This window comes from Primulina eburnea, chromosome 11 (assembly GCF_022965805.1).
Source record: "Primulina eburnea isolate SZY01 chromosome 11, ASM2296580v1, whole genome shotgun sequence".
Taxonomy (NCBI): domain Eukaryota; kingdom Viridiplantae; phylum Streptophyta; class Magnoliopsida; order Lamiales; family Gesneriaceae; genus Primulina; species Primulina eburnea.
In genome coordinates, this window is record NC_133111.1 from 41,499,630 (window position 1) to 41,516,179 (window position 16,550).

Below are 16,550 nucleotides of genomic sequence, written 5' to 3' on the forward strand. Positions count from 1 at the left end.
CTATGTGCGACGGTTTTTAAAAAAGCGTCGCTATAAACCGTCGCTAATTCGGGTTTTTATTTATCTCCGGTTTAACCGGGTTTTAACCGGTTTGTTCCGGTTTTTCCGGTTTAACCGGTTTTTTCCGGTTAAACCTGTTTTCCGGGTTTTTACTTATCTTTGGACGGTCTGAGGGCCGGTTCGCGGTTGAACCGATCCGACCGGCCGGTCCGGTCTGATTTGGAGAACATTGGTTTCAAGCATAAAAATTCGTAACATCATATGATATATGTAATTTTTTGAGACAAGTTTTGATTACTATAGGAGCAAGTTGATAAGCACAAGTTGCGTATTCTTGTCTTCTTCTTAATTTTAATGTTGCTCTCATGTTACATGTCGCTTGAGGCGTACGTGGCACTATTTTAATGGTTCGACGGCCAATTTTAGATAAAATCGACCCATTTTTGTGAGCAAGTTTAGTGGGATTGTCGTCGTATTGCACTATGAATACGAGGAGATTTAGATAATTAATGACTAGTTTTTTTTATTTAAATAAATTTATTATTGATATGGCATATTTGGATAGGTATTGAATCCAAATCGAACCAAATGCTCTATTTTTCTAAAAAAAAAAAAATCAAATGGATGCATAAAAAATAAATCATATCGAGCTGGAGTTTGCGTCGATTTAAAGGTCAAATCCAAACTTGTGAGCATGTGTGGTTCGCATAATATTTATAGCATAAATTGATTAATGTGTCAAAGTTATTGCTTGTAAGTCGGACAAGAACATAATCCGACCTTTGTACACAGTTCACAAGATTCTGAATATACGAGAGTTGATTTTAGGTCGGTAACGAGTGAGATCTGAAAAGTGAAAACAGAAAAATTTTATTTTGAAAAGTTTTTAAAAAATGATAGGAAGATAAGATTAAATTTGGATTTTTGGTAGTCATACCAGTCATTCTTCCAGCCAGGCATGGACACGTGAACATGCAGGCAACATGGCGTGGCCGCGTGGACCATTCATTTTTATGTTTTTATTCGCATTGTTATCTTTTTAATTTTCAATTATGTATTATTTTCGAATTTGTATTTCAAATATGTATTATCTTTGTATTTGCATTTCAATTGGATATTGTAATTTTAATTTCAAAATTTTGCTTTTATGATATTTTATCAATTATATATTTACGAAAGTTAAAAATGTCAAAAATACAATAAAAACTAGAAATATTTTTATAATCAACAATTATATATTTAAATCAAATTAGTTTTTAAATATTAATAATTAATATAAATAATTAAATATTTAAAAAAGCAACAATTATATTTTTAAAATTTTTAGGATTAAATATATAATTAGTAAAATAAATATTATACTATCATTTTATAATATTTACAATTTTTAATAAAATATTTATAATAAATACATATTAAAAAAAATTAAAAAAAAAAATGACCACTGCAGCGCTATTGCGGTGTTTTGGCGCAGCGTTGGAGTTGCTCTTACTCTCCTTTAATGATTTGGATTGGCTCCATTTTCTTACATCCCCGCCACCCAAACCGTCCCCGTCACTCTCACTCTATATCTTCAAAATTTCTATTCGAACTAATCAAATTTCATGGATAGAAGATAGCGCTATAGCAGATATCACACCAGTTGTAGCTGCTCTGATTCTTCCTTCAATTCTTGAAATTTCAGTGTTTTACCAAGAAAGATTGGTGCTTTGATACTGATGCACTGAATTGTTTTGGATTTGTCCGCTTAGTTCTAGAAAGATGGCTTCATCTGTACTGTATCATTCAATCAACCAATCTACAGCTCTGATTTCAAGAACCCATTTTCCATCTCTGGTTTTCAAAGGTTTCCCAGCAGAAATCTGCGCTTTTCCGGGCCAGATATCCTACTTCGGCAGCCAAGAAAATGGGCGCAACAAGAAACTAGCAAAAGTGAAGGGTGCTGTAGCTGAAGTCCCGAAGTCTGAGGCATCTAGCGGTGGAGTTTCGGAACAGATAGCGAAGAAGCTGAGGATTCTGGTGGCTGGCGGCGGGATTGGTGGGCTGGTTTTGGCTTTGGCGGCTAAAAAGCAGGGGTTTGACGTGGTGGTGTTTGAAAGGGATTTGAGTGCTATCAGAGGGGAGGGGCAGTATAGAGGTCCAATTCAGATACAGAGCAATGCATTGGCTGCTCTGGAGGCTATTGATATGGATGTTGCCGAAGAAATCATGAGCGCTGGTTGCATCACCGGTGATCGAATTAACGGTTTGGTGGATGGAATCTCTGGTAATTGGTAAGTTTCTTGATTTAGCGGTGTTGAGTTGTTGTTTAGAAAAATATCTGCCAAATTTGTGCGTCAGTGTCGGTTTAAAAGGGGTGTTTGGTGGGGCCTGGCATTGAATTAACGAACAAAGGGTAGAAGCAGCTCCGAAAATGAATGCAAATATTTAGTGTACTTTTAAAATTTCTCTTTAATGTTCATTTATGTATATTTATCTTGGTTGTTCTCTGAAACAATTCCGTCCAAACATTTTGTGCTTGCCTTTTCATGTTTTCATGGATACGTTGAATCCATTAGATCTATAAGGTACTTTCTTACGCTGAGGACTGGAAATTGTGGTTAGGAGGCGTAGATGATAAACTTTAAATCCTGGAAAAGTTTTCCCTTTTTTTTTTCGTTTTGAGGGCTTCCAACCTCGCCCTGTTTCTGGTCAAAGTGTTGCCTTTGCATGCCTTAGTATATCATGCTTGTCCAATCTCTGTCCTGATGTTCCTCATTAAGTGGTGTGTTATTGTATGTTTGGATGGTGGCAGAAAGACTGAAATGATTTTTGCAGTTATAAATTCTAAAGTGCCCTCCCTTTAATGTTGTGGGCTTTGTACTATTGTTATCACTATCTTGTCCTTCCAAACATATAGCACGAATAAGTGTTTGTTGCCTTACACTATCACCAGTTTTATTTTCTTGATTATGCTATCTAGTGTTTCTCTTGTTTCATGGTTAATCTGTAAATGATGAACAATTCTTACTCGAGGAATCGGTTTAGTTTGCTTAATTATATATATACTATATGGAAGAGAGGGGGTGGGGGCAGCGGTTATTTTCATTGTAGTATCCTGGTTCGCAAAAGGAAGATGCAACTTCTGTTTTCCCATTTTATGTGATTCACTCACGTTAAAAGATATACGGTTTATCGTCAGGTATGTCAAGTTCGACACATTCACTCCTGCAGCAGAGCGTGGACTTCCTGTCACCAGAGTCATTAGCCGCATGACTTTGCAACAAATTCTTGCTCGTGCAGTTGGCTCAGATATTATTATTAATGAAAGCAATGTAGTGGACTTCGAAGATGACGGTGAGAAGGTTGTCTAAAGTTACACTTTTCTTCACTGTTTTAGTAGCTTGCTAGATCCCGATGCAAACCCAAAATGAAAATCCATGGTCATTAGCGTATTTTCTAAATCTACAAGTGCTCCAAGGCCCTACGGGTACCCTCCAAAAAATTAATGTTGATTATGTGTCGGCTTTAGTGTGACTGATGCTTTATACAAATTCAGGTTACAGTGAAGCTTGAAAGTGGGCAGTGTTATGAGGGTGATCTTCTTGTTGGTGCCGATGGAATATGGTCGAAGGTATTTTTTACTTTATATATGTAATACGATTTTGCTCAAAAAAAAAACTGAAAGTACAGTAAAAACACAAAGAATAACGAAAATGAATTGTGAGATTTTGCTCTGAGTTCTTCTGCTTGTGATTCTGGTAACACTATTAATGCTGACATAGGTGAGGAAAACTTTGTTTGGCCCAAGTGAAGCTATATACTCAGGCTACACTTGTTACACCGGAATTGCAGATTTTGTTCCTGCTGACATAGAGACGGTGGGGTATGTTTGTTTATTCTCGTTCCAGTGTGTAAAACATTCCTTGTCTATAATATTGAGTAGAGGACATTTACGGAGGAGATATGTATTTGCAATTCTCTTACAGATACCGAGTGTTCCTGGGACACAAACAGTACTTTGTTTCTTCAGATGTTGGGGGAGGAAAGATGCAATGGTATGCATTTCATAATGAACCGCCTGGTGGTGTGGATGTTTCAGGAGGTAACCAACCTCCAGCTTTACCCCTTATTGATTCAAGATTTGTTTCTCTTCATGTGACTCTGGCAAGGCAATGTTCACTTGAAAAAACCTTCTAGTATATAGGTCACCGAGCTTATCCAGTCGTAAACTGTTAATTTTATCTATATTCGAGCTCTGATTTTCTGGCATAAATAGTACGTTGAAATAAGGATGCTTATTGATGCCATGATAAATTTACATTATTTTAAGGTGTACACCTAGGATTAAGTTTCTTCCTTAAAAGTGATGATTCTATTGATGTTTTAGGTAAAAAGGAGAGGCTACTTAAATTGTTTGGAGGTTGGTGTGATAATGTAATAGATCTTTTACTTACCACGGATGAAGATGCTATTCTCCGTCGTGATATATATGACCGGGCCCCAGCCTTCACGTGGGGAAAGGGTCGTGTTACGTTGCTTGGTGATTCTGTCCATGCTATGCAACCAAACTTGGGTCAAGGGGGATGCATGGCCATTGAGGTATGGGTATACTTTGAGCTGTTCTTTTTCTGAACTTCACTTCCATTTTCAGTTACATACTGCCTTTAATTTGCTTATAGAACTGTTTAAATAATTAAGACTGAACCACTAAGAATATGCATTTTTAAGACTGAACCACTAAGAATATGCATTATAGAACTGTAATTTTTACGGATATTGAATTTATTTCCTGTACAAATCTGTTTCTGATTTTGAACTAAAAGGCAATAATATCTAAATAATATTACGGTTTCAGGATGGATATCAACTATCAGTGGAGCTTGATAAAGCATGGAAAGAAAGTATTGAGTCCAGGAGACCAGTGGATATAGCCTCTGCTTTAAAAAGGTGTAATTAATTTGTTTCCCCTACTGCTGTCTCCAAAATCCTGGTAAAAGTTTCGCAAAGATTACCCACCAAAATTTTAAAGCATTTGTTTGCTTTCTTCAGATATGAGAATGCTCGAAAAATAAGAGTTGCAGTCATTCATGGACTAGCAAGGATGGCTGCAATTATGGCATCAACTTACAAAGCATACCTTGGTGTTGGACTCGGGCCTTTGTCGGTAAGAACGTGACTTTTAAAACATGAAAAGATTCAGAAATTTTTGTAAGTTGATGAAGTCGGTATTTTGTTTTGTAGTTCCTGACAAAATTTAGAATACCGCATCCTGGAAGAGTTGGTGGGAGATTTTTTGTCGACATTGCTATGCCTTTAATGTTGAGTTGGGTTCTTGGTGGTAATGGGTGAGATATTTTTTCCCTTCTTTTGTGAACATATTGGGTGTGATTTGTGGTTTCCACGGATGAATAAAATAAGGGCATGGTACAAGATTTTCATTTTTTGTGACATGTATTGGAACCGAGGGTGTGTCATACGAACTTGATTGGAATCATTTTGATGTAGAAAAATATGAAGTCCAAGCTCTATAACCTTTATTTCCATCAAGTATGATAAGAAAAACATGTGTATGTGTGTATATGCATGTGTACACGCCAACACACAGTTTAAATTGATTTTTTTCGTGATTTTGAGAGAATGTTTAATATAGTGAATGAATCGAATGGCTTGTAGTTCAAAACTTGAAGGAAGAACAATGCAGTGCAGACTTTCTGATAAAGTAAGCCAATAAACTTAGAATAATATTGCAGTTTGTGTTCTAGGATTATGGTATGATGACCAGGTGACCAATGTGTTGCATCTCTTATACGTGAAGGCTAGTGACCAGTTACGAAGGTGGTTTACTGATGATGATGCTCTAGAGCGAGCTCTGGATGCAGAGTGAGTATACCATAACCTTAAATTTATGAAGAGTGCTTTTGTCATTTTGTCACACCTCGGACTCTTGGGTTAGGGTCTATGCAAGCAAGATAGTGCAGAATGGATTCTGCTAGCAATTATCTAACGTCCATCCAAATACTAGAAAAATTCGTTTTATACATCTTTCTTTCTTTATAGACCCATTACCCGAACAGTTCAATGTGAGATGAGGTGTTACTCATTTATCAATTTGATCAACCACGCCCTGTCGTGTATAGTTGGTTTCTATTTTCCATTGGTGATGCAACCGCTGTGACTGATACCATCTTTCTAAGCCGAGACGAGAAGAATCCATATGTTATTGGGTATGCCTTTCCGTCTACAGCTTAAATGAAACCGTGTGATCCACTTGCTCACATGTTTATACTATACTGTGATACTTATAGCGTATCCTTTCCAATCATAGGAATGTACACCACCCAAATTTTCCTGGAGTATCAATATGTATATCTTCACCGCAGGCAAGTTCACTGAAGTTTCATTTTTTTCTTCAATTTGATTATCACGCGGAATTGTTTACTATACCTTAGGTTTCCAAAACACATGCTCGAATAAGCTACAAAGATGGAGCTTTCTTCGTAACGGACTTAAGGAGTGAATATGGCACCTGGATATCTGAGTACGTCTTGGAAAGTTTACTTCATTCTTCTTTTTCCACTTCTATACATATACTCTGTGACATCACTTGACAACAATCATAGAATCTGCATACTAAGTGAAGGAAATTTTACAGCAATGAGGACAGGCGATATCGTGTGTCACCCAATGTCCCTACTCGTTTTCGTCCTAGGGATGTGATTGAATTTGGATCTGATAAGAAGGTCAGAGTTTTATTACATTACCTATTTCCTCAATTCTCATCCCTTATTTTGTTGCAAAAAACGTAGAAAGAGCACAATACACATTCCTCTTTCTGGGGCCGGCGTCTTGTTTAATCTCACATTATCCTTTAAGCTTTAACTGGATCTTTGTACATTATCTTCTCATTGATGTGTTGTATGGAAGCAATTTCAGGCGGTGTTTCGCGTAAAGGTTTTAAAGCGTCCACCAAATATCGCAAAGAAAACAGATGAAACTGAAGTTCTGCAAGCTATATAGGATTGAAACTGAGACCACAGGAGGAGATTGAATTATAGGGAAACTTGTAAAGAATTTGGATTGGTGGCAACTGAACCGTGTCATACTACTGCATTTTGTTTAGGACAAGAGTTGTGACATGTAATTGGAATATATATACACTCTGATTTATACATGGAAATGGCTTTAATTGTTATATTTTTTTCTAAAAAAAGATAAATTATGGAGTAGATCTGTGGATCTCAGCTTTCACTTCTCCTTCTACCTTCTTGAAAACCAGATGGAACTTTAAACTTCAGGTGAAAGAAAAAGTCTTGCGTGTTTCAATAATCTTCATGTTTCGTTGAATAAATTACCAAATAAAAAGAAGGGCCGATTGCATCAACATTTCCGGTAAATAACTAAAAAAAAACACAAAATGTATAATTAATAACCTTTTAAATATGATGTTTTTAAAAATCAAGCATAAAATCCCTTGTCAAAAGGGTAAGTGAGTACGAGTTTTTATAACATATTGATGAATGTATTTGTTTTTAAATTATTTTATTTGTTACTTAAACTATTTAATAACCTTAAATTAAATTTATTAACATGACAAAATTCAATACCATAGATTTTATTGAGAATGATTTAAAAAGAAAAAAAAAGAGGCAACCAACATGATTAAAATCGTCCACCAATATGACCAAATGTAAAGAAAAAGGACAACGAACTTTGGTGGATTGGATTAATAATGCAGAAACAGTTTGCAATAAGTTTACACTTAAATTAATGTGCAGGTGTAGTCACCATCCTATTTTCCAGAGCAAATGAGATATGAAGAGTGGCCCCTCCCCCCTATAAATACATTGCATGAACCACATATCAGTTTAACTTATCATAAATGTGGAGATGTTTCATTGTCTTGCCATATACATACAATCTCGTCTCGCCTACATAAATGCGCCACCTCCGCGGCGGACAAGTGATGCGATCGACACCATCTCGGGCGGCAGAGGGGCATCTCCCATACCCTATTGTCATGCAACTTGTGCTTTGTTTTGGTGCACACAAATGAGTGAATTACAATCTAACTTGTAAGAATATGGACACTTCAAATCACAATGTAACTCGATGAATATTGTGGCAATGATACTCAGCATTCTAAAAACTACATAATGCATACAAATATATGTATATGTGAGAAAGATCTTAGAGCGAAAGATCGATTTCTATTTATGCGAAAAAATATCATCATCTTCATTTGGAATTCCAGCTACGTCTACTTCAAAACTTTAGTAAGTTTTTTAAATTCGTTTTGATCTTGAATTATGTTAAGATTGGAACTTGGACCTAACTCAACCCCAAAAAGTAGCTCAAGGGGGAGGATTGTCCAAGTCAATATATACAATTCCCAAGTTATTTATCCAACCGATGTGGGACAATTAACACACCCCTCTCACGCCCATGAATGAACATCTGGAGCGTGGAGTTTACAAATGACCCAATTATGGGCAGAACGGGCGGCCTAATTATAGGCAGTCCAACACATAACAGTGAAACCCGGACTCTGATACCATGTTAAGATTGGAACTTGGACCTAACTCAACTCCAAAAGCTAGCTCAAGGGGGAGGATTGTTCAAGCCAATATATACAATTCCTAAATTATTTATCCAACCGATGTGAAACAATTAACAAATTTCTTATGTTGTTTCTTGTATGCTTGTCAAGGTGGTCTTGACAAAACCAAAATGGTCACATCTTGAACATTATGTTATACTAATTGATCTCATTCTTTGTGGCTTGTAAAAATGGTTGATACCACTTCCGAACTTTCAACTAAACTTTTTATTAAACTGAATTATCATGTAAACTAATAAATCTTTATTCAGAAATTAACATGGATCACATAATTTTTCAACATAATAAGACAACAAAAGCTGAAGTTAGGGAGAAGCAACAGCACCCACCTCGTTTTTGTGTATCGCTAAAGGTTAAAACATCAAGAATTAGCTGTCAAGTTTCCCACTACAAATATGGATCACCAATATGACAAATAGTGGCGTCTGTCTTTCAAGTCCTTTTAAGTTTTTTTATTTCCTTTTTATCCCTCTTATTTTTACGATACTCATTTTCATCCGAGAAAAAAATATATAGATAACAAACTTTGTATCAAAAGGTGTCTAAAAGTTTTGTAGAGATGATATACAAAATCGAACTGATCGAACCAAATCAGACTAAGTTGAGTATTTTACTTATCTTGGAAAAAAAAAATGGGATTCAACACAATTTAAAAATGTATGCTTTTATTTTTATGGGGATGTAATAATAATCACATTGCACAGAATTGTATTTGTCCTAAACTAAACAGTGTCCCCACAAAGTGGAAAATGCCAACTATTTATTTGACACTTGGAGAAGGAAACGACGCCGTAGGGGTCGCTTACCTCGAAAGTAAAGTAGTACCCCTCACGGGAGAATTCGACCTTACCCCTACAGACACTGCCTGCAGGGGTAGATCCAAGGGCCAGAAAAAATTCTGGCCCATTTTGTTTTATTTTTTATTTTCCTCTTTCCCCATGAAGTGAATTTTGGGCCCTTGATATGGTGTGGCCACGAGTCTAAGTCTCCATTTTAAAACTATCATTATTACTATATAATATTTTATATATTATATATAAATATATATATATATATATCTGTCTATCTCCTAAAAGATATGGGTCCCACTCTACGTCTTGTTGAGCACACGTGCGCCTCTTGGTTTGATATCTGTCACCTCGTAACATTTTAAATTAATTTTTGGATTTTTATTTCCAAAGCAAAATTGTGAACTGGAAAAGAAAATTATTTGCTGCACTTCAAAATGGAGCAATATGAGTATGATGTTATATAAAATGCAATGGTACATCACAAATGAATATATAAAAGCTCATGTAGAAATGGTTTTATATGTTTGGCTTTCGCGAATGAATAACTCGATCTTGTCCGGCTAGTCAAGCAAATCAAGTCGAGTTTTAGTACTCTATCTATGGGATAGGAGATTATATCTTCGGTGAATTTGAACTAATTATGGTAAAGTCTCGAGAGGCATCTTGAACTATGTTACACAATTAAAATTCAAAAAATCAAAATGTAAAGAAAAACAAACATTTAAATAAAATTGAAGAGAAATTCATAGTAACGGTATTATACCTTTTAATTTTACATGTATAGCAATCATTTTCTTCTCTTTTTACCCCCAAAATATTCATAATTTCTGTGTCTTATTTTATTCACCCTTTTTCAACTTCCTAAGAAATATCTTTGTAGCTAAACGAGACACGTAGCTGGAAACACGAGGCATCCCAAAAAACCGTGAACTGAAACCGGCAAGAATCTCGATGATCGCCTGTTCAACTACGACGATGAACCGGCTGAGGACGACGACGCCCGGTTTACCGCCACAGCCAGTTTCCCGATCCTCTCGACCAGCTCAGGAGACAGCATCTTTACAGGTTTCTTCTCTTTCTCCCGTCGGAAATCGAAACCCAAAGCATCCGAAACCTCTTCGGAGCTCCACCCGGATTTGAGGAGAGTGTCCGATAACCGGTCCGCTTTCAGCAGCAAAGCATCCAGCACCGCGTCGTTATCCACCATAACCATCTCGCCTTCGAAAAACCCGGACGCAGACACGTGGACGATCTCCGAGACGTCGGATTCCGTCCAACCGCCTTGTTTCAGAACCGACCCGATTTGGGTCACGTATTCGTCGACCCATTTTGGCATTTCGGATCTTGGTATGTCGCAGTACCTGTCGGGTGACGACGAACACGAGGAGGATGAGTTTGAGTTTCTCTGCCGGCGATCCACGGCGGCGTCGCTCCAGAACTCCACCCACCGCGGGGTTCGACCGCCGGAGATCGCGTCAAGACTTCTCCTTGAGAGGTTGCTCGATGATCCAGCTGAATTCAACTCGCGCTGCGATGATAGAATACTCGACTCCGGGCTAGGTTTGAAAAGAGAGGATTCGCGATCGAAAAAGTCTGACAAATCAAAGCCGCAACAGAAGATTATGTTCTCATCTACGTAGAAAATAGGGTTTCCTGCCAAACAAGGGTTGCAAGGGATGTAACAACGGTTGAAGACGGGAATCAGCAGCGGCGCACGTTTGAGAGCGTTCCGTGCTATCTTCAAGGCCTTCTCCGGGTTCGACGGGCGCGGGCCCCACGACTTCGACCAGAGGACATTCCGAGCTATGTGGAAAGAAATTGAAGCAACGGGAAGTTCAATGGAGGCCCGGAGGTGAAGCCTGGACGACCCAGAAGACCGCCAGTCGGGAAACCCGGTTCCCACCGGCAAACCCATCGACAGAACCGCTTTCAGGTCCGGCGGAAATGCGAACCCGAACTCAGCTTCGGCCAACGCGAACTCCGTCTCGGATAGACCAGCTTGGACTCTAACACCCGAGCTTTTCAAATGGCCGATCACTTTCTCTGCCAACGACGAGAAAGATATGAGACTGTTGCGCGGCGTGGAAGGGGCGGAAGAGGCGGCGCGTGCGGATAAACGGCGGAGTCCGGCCACGTGGGAAGCGTTCATTCCTGCCATCCTCCTGTCCACATCGACCATTCTTGGGAGATCGATCTTTAACAATGAGGAAAGAGGAAAGAATACAGCTTTTTCTTGCTTTCGGTTCTTGATCTTAAACTTTGCCGGAGGATCGAAGATTGGGTTTCTTTGCGAAAGTGGGAAAGGTGGAAAATTGAGTGAAGTTTACAGTGAAGTGTGGGCAAACCAAGAAAAAGAGACGGATTTATAACGCAGCCAGTGGAGAGGGACCCGCTTTCACTATTTTTATAATTCTCCATTTTAGAACCCATTTTTTTATTAAACCCAAATCATGATAATAAATAAATCACCGAGAGAGTTATGTAATCAAATATCACATTTTAGAAATTATGGCCTATAATTTCCATGATTATTTTTCCATATTTATCCTATATAGTTGACAAAATAATCATGATAAATTTTTTAAAAAAACGTGAATGCCATGTGCATTCTGATGAGAGGAAATTTAATAAATTCAAAGATTTTTTTCCAAAATTTATTTTCGATTTTTATGACATATAGAATATTCATATAATAGCATATGTTCTCATCATTTATCACAAGTAACGTTTAGGGAATGTTTGGCATCTAATTAGAAGAGTGAGTGAATTTTGATATGAAATTGATACATTGATGCGGAGCTTCTTGACTATAATACGTAAATATTTATTCTCTCCCAATTTTGTCCAAAGTATATAGCGACTCACGATACCCTTTGTTTCATTAATAGCATACATACATACATACATACATACATATATATATACATACATACATACATATATATATATATATATATACATACATATATATATACATACATACATACATATATATATATATATATATACATACATATATATATATATATATATATATATATATATATATATATATATATATATATATATATATATATATATATATATATATATGAATATCAAAATTGCATCGAATACTTTCCATTGTCATTATATAAAATGATGCGATCACATAATTTTTTTACATATTAAAGTTTGATTATATATGTGATATATGTGTCTCATATCTTAAAAATAAAAGATTTAAAATGAGTTTATAATTGCTTACAATAGACTTTTATAACAACTTGAGTTAATCATTTTCGTAAAGCTAGGACGAATACGAAATAATTGCGATAGAGGCCCATTGTGCAGTCACGCATGCCCGGGCTCGAAGGCGTGAAATAATGGTATAATAGCCTGTCATCGGCAGAGAACAGCGGGAAATAAATGCTAAGTGGGGCAAAATGCTACGTGCATGAGAGCCATCTCTTGAACATGCGGGGCAAAGTGCTACATGACGGGAGCCACCTCTAAATTCTCGGCGCTAGTAGATCGAGGGGTCAGGACGCGACGAGTCCTGGTCGCGTCCTGAAGGAGATGTGATTGTGATACCTTTGTCCCATATATTAAAAATGAAAGATTTAAGCTTACAATGGACTTCTATAGTAACTTTAGTTAATCATTTTCGTAAAGCGACGACGAATACGAAGTAGCTGTGATAGAGGTCCATTATGCAGTCACGCAGATGCGGACCCATGCTCGAAGCATAACAATATGCTATTTCAAAGCAATACAATTTATAACCACCTCAAAAACGAAAATATGCATAATCACGTGTGAAGTCCGGTTATATAAGTGGTGTATGTTTAGTTTATTTATTATAAAATTTATTAGGTTGGGGGTTGTTATACATTTATTATTATAAAATTTGGGGAAAAATATAAAAAAATTGCAATTTTTTTTTATCACCGATCCCGGCATTAATTACGGTATATTTGGTTACCCTTTACTTTTTCATGTCGAATTTCTTGCTTATTCAGGTTCGAGGCATATAAAAAAGCAGTATTCACATGCATGTTAGCAAGTTCGTACATTTAGAAAGACCATAATCTCGCACCGATCATGTATAGGAACCAGAATTCATTCACTTTTTTTTTTTTATATAATATGTAATTTCGGCATATTCACGTGATGCTTTCAAGAAATAAGTGCACCAACGTTCACATGATGCGCTTACAATAATAATATTAGTATATATTAAAGTGTAAAACTTTATGGAAAATGTATAATTTCGATCATGCATGTTTAGATTTCGTGATTTTGATGATCTCGATTATTAAATTTAAATATAATTTTGTATACACTAATACTATGTCATGTCAAGTCACGTCGATGTCCCAATGTTAGATGAAAAATGATTGAAACTTGAAAAAAAAGAAGCAAACATTAATAGTATAGAAGACTACAAAAGAAGTTTGACAATATAAAAAAACAAAATTGCAATTTTTTCAAACTTTAAATTACAATATTTATTTTTTAAAACCAAATGTAACGAGCAAATATTTATGTGAGATGGTCTTACGGATCGTATTTTGTGAGATATATATTTTAATTGGGTTATCATGAAAAACTATTACTTTTTATGCTAAGAATATTACTTTTTATTGTGAATATCGGTAGAGTTGACCTGTTTCATAGATAAATATTCGTGATACCATCTTACAAAAGATCTACGCAATGTCAGGACCTTTATAGACAATAAAAATGCATTATTTATCTTTGATGAAAAAATGCATAAGGTAAATGATTTTTACTGAGTTTTATTCAATCCATTAAATAAAATCACGATTCCATTCTGGAAAATTTGTTTCATTAAATCGTGAGGCGATTACTTATTCAACCCAAGCTAGACTTAATATATATATATATATATATATATATATATATATATATATATATATATATATATATTTCAACTTTTAAAGTTTGAATTTGAAGCACACGTCATTTGACTTTTGATGTCACATGTAAGATGTAGAATATTATTGAGAGCGATACAAGGGAATTCATGAAAATATTAATAATAATAATAATAATTTGATTAATATATATAATATATAATAGTCAAAGGTCAACGTATTTTGAATTTACTATAGTTCGTTTAAATTATTCTAATCAAAATCTCTAATTTCCTTGTAGTAAGTACACGGTGTTCAGTTTCTCATCAAAAATTAATTTGAAACGAAATTTTGATTTCGTATTCCCAATGAAAACAATGTTTCAGTTAAAAATACACCATACATTCAACTATTTTTTAAAATATAATTGAAAAATCAATTATACAAATAAAATTTTTTATTTTATTTCTTTCATTAGTGTTTTCATGGTATCAAAGTCGTTGAAGTAACTAATGTATTTAATGATAGGAGTATATTAGTAAAAAAATATTAAAAAAAATATTAAATATAAACACTTGTTAATCAAAATATTTGGAACAAATAAAAAAAAATATTCTATAAATTTGGAATGGAGATGGTAAATATAATAATTAAAAGGGTGGTGGAACCAGTTACTTAATACAATATAATTATATAATTAAGTACTACATTATGCTTGTCCCAACAAACGAAACAAATGTATCAACTCGCGTCTGGCTGGATCGTGGGTTCAATTATTGATCAGAATGTCTTTTGTGAAACGGTCTCACGAATCTTTGCCTGTGAGACGGGTTAATCCTACCGATATTCACAATAAAAAATAATACTCTTAGCATAAAAAGTAATACATTTTCATGGATAACCAAATAAAATATTTATCTCACATAATACTACTCGTGAGACTGTCTTACATAAGTTTTTGCTTAATTGATTTCATTGTCAGCGGTTATTTATTGTTCAATACATTACTAAACAAAATAAGGCTAAAAAGGAAGCAAATTATAGGGTAGTGGACACATTGAAAATACATGAGTTAGATCATGTATTAATAAAATGAAAAAATATCTTCATTTATATGAGATTTTTTTGGGTAAAGTTAAAAACAAATCCATATGAAATCTTTAATCCAAGTATTTCATATATGAGACTTTTTTGAGAGGACACTTGTTTTGAATTCAACCAAAGTCTCAAATAGAAAATACATTAAGAATATCATTAGTTAATAAGAAAAATGTCCAAAGTAGACATTGTAATATCATTATTTAAATTAAATTTATGACTTTCATTGCACAGCAAATGTCACTCATAAACAAAAAATAATAGATCAAGAAAATGAGGGACAAGGGATTTAGATTTGCAGGGCTTCAGAAAAATCAATGGACCGATCTGTACGCTTACCAACGTACATAATGTTCCATTCAAATTTTAAAATATCTATAGGATCATTTATGGAAGAATATTAATTTCCTATAAAAATATATCGAATATATATACACACATATATATGTATATAGTTAGTACGTAGAGTGAATCTTATGTGAGACCGTCTCACGGGTCATAATCCGTGAGACGGGTCAACCCTACCCATATTCACAATAAAAAGTAATACTCTTAGCATAAAAAGTAATACTTTTTCATGAGTGACCCAAATAAGAGATCCGTCTCACAAATACGACCCGTGAGACCGTCTCACACAAATTTTTCCCTAGTACGTATTATAGGTGAAGGGACTATTTCAAATAAATATCTGGGGTCATTATTTAACCTTTAAATGACTCGTCATTGCCCACACATGGAAATTATATTTTCAACCATAATTTCATTATACGGACCAAGGAAAAAACGACATGCAAATTATATTTTCAACGCTAAAATTACAGTGAACCTAGAAAAATTAAACCGGGCAAATTAATGGATGCGATAACATCAGCATGTATAGAGACGACATTAGACACTTAGAAGGATGTTTAACTAAACTTATTTCAAATTTATAAGACAAAACTTTGTGTGAGACGGTCTCATGGATCGTATTTTGTGAGACGGATCTCTTAATTGGTTGGGTCATTAATGAAAAAATATTACTTTTTATGATAAGATTATTATTTTTTATTGTGAAAATCGGTAGGATTGATCTGTCTCACAGATAAAAATTCGTGAGACCGTCTCACAAGAGACGTACTCAACTTGTAATTATAGATATGTTTGATATTATAATATCTTTTTGTTATGATATAATTATCAAAAAAAGTTAAAATGATGAAA

The 16,550-nt window shown here is 35.1% G+C and overlaps 2 protein-coding genes across 3 annotated transcripts; one reads left to right on the forward strand and one right to left on the reverse strand.

Annotated features, from left to right (window-relative positions):
* The first annotated feature begins 1,511 nt into the window (after nt 1-1,511).
* LOC140806170 (zeaxanthin epoxidase, chloroplastic-like) lies at nt 1,512-7,174 on the forward strand. Of its 2 annotated transcripts, XM_073162675.1 has the most exons (16): nt 1,514-2,273; nt 3,182-3,344; nt 3,539-3,613; nt 3,765-3,865; nt 3,969-4,084; nt 4,370-4,581; nt 4,838-4,929; nt 5,032-5,146; nt 5,224-5,327; nt 5,656-5,701; nt 5,798-5,862; nt 6,120-6,206; nt 6,308-6,362; nt 6,432-6,520; nt 6,635-6,722; nt 6,916-7,174. In XM_073162675.1, the coding sequence occupies exons 1-16, from the start codon at nt 1,762-1,764 to the stop codon at nt 6,997-6,999; spliced, it is 2,004 nt and encodes a 667-aa protein (XP_073018776.1). In that variant the 5' UTR covers nt 1,514-1,761; the 3' UTR covers nt 7,000-7,174. The 2 variants fall into 2 exon arrangements, 1 of the variants encoding a protein (XP_073018776.1); XR_012112456.1 differs by lacking the exons at nt 6,635-6,722; nt 6,916-7,174 and having other exon boundaries at nt 1,512-2,273; nt 6,040-6,206.
* Nucleotides 7,175-10,094: 2,920 nt separating this feature from the next.
* On the reverse strand, nt 10,095-11,778 carry LOC140806171 (uncharacterized). Its single transcript, XM_073162676.1, has one exon. It carries the CDS (start codon nt 11,567-11,569, stop codon nt 10,358-10,360), a length of 1,212 nt encoding a protein of 403 aa, XP_073018777.1. The 5' UTR covers nt 11,570-11,778; the 3' UTR covers nt 10,095-10,357.
* Between the last annotated feature and the right edge of the window lie 4,772 nt (nt 11,779-16,550).

Excerpts from the sequence above, each read along its gene's own strand:
- LOC140806170 (XM_073162675.1), top strand. The coding sequence starts at position 1,762 with ATGGCTTCATCTGTACTGTATCATTCAATCAACCAATCTACAGCTCTG. Across the intron at positions 6,521-6,634 it reads TATGGCACCTGGATATCTGA|CAATGAGGACAGGCGATATC; the intron begins GTACGTCTTGGA and ends GAAATTTTACAG. Across the intron at positions 6,723-6,915 it reads AATTTGGATCTGATAAGAAG|GCGGTGTTTCGCGTAAAGGT; the intron begins GTCAGAGTTTTA and ends AAGCAATTTCAG.
- LOC140806171 (XM_073162676.1), bottom strand. The coding sequence starts at position 11,569 with ATGGTCGATGTGGACAGGAGGATGGCAGGAATGAACGCTTCCCACGTG.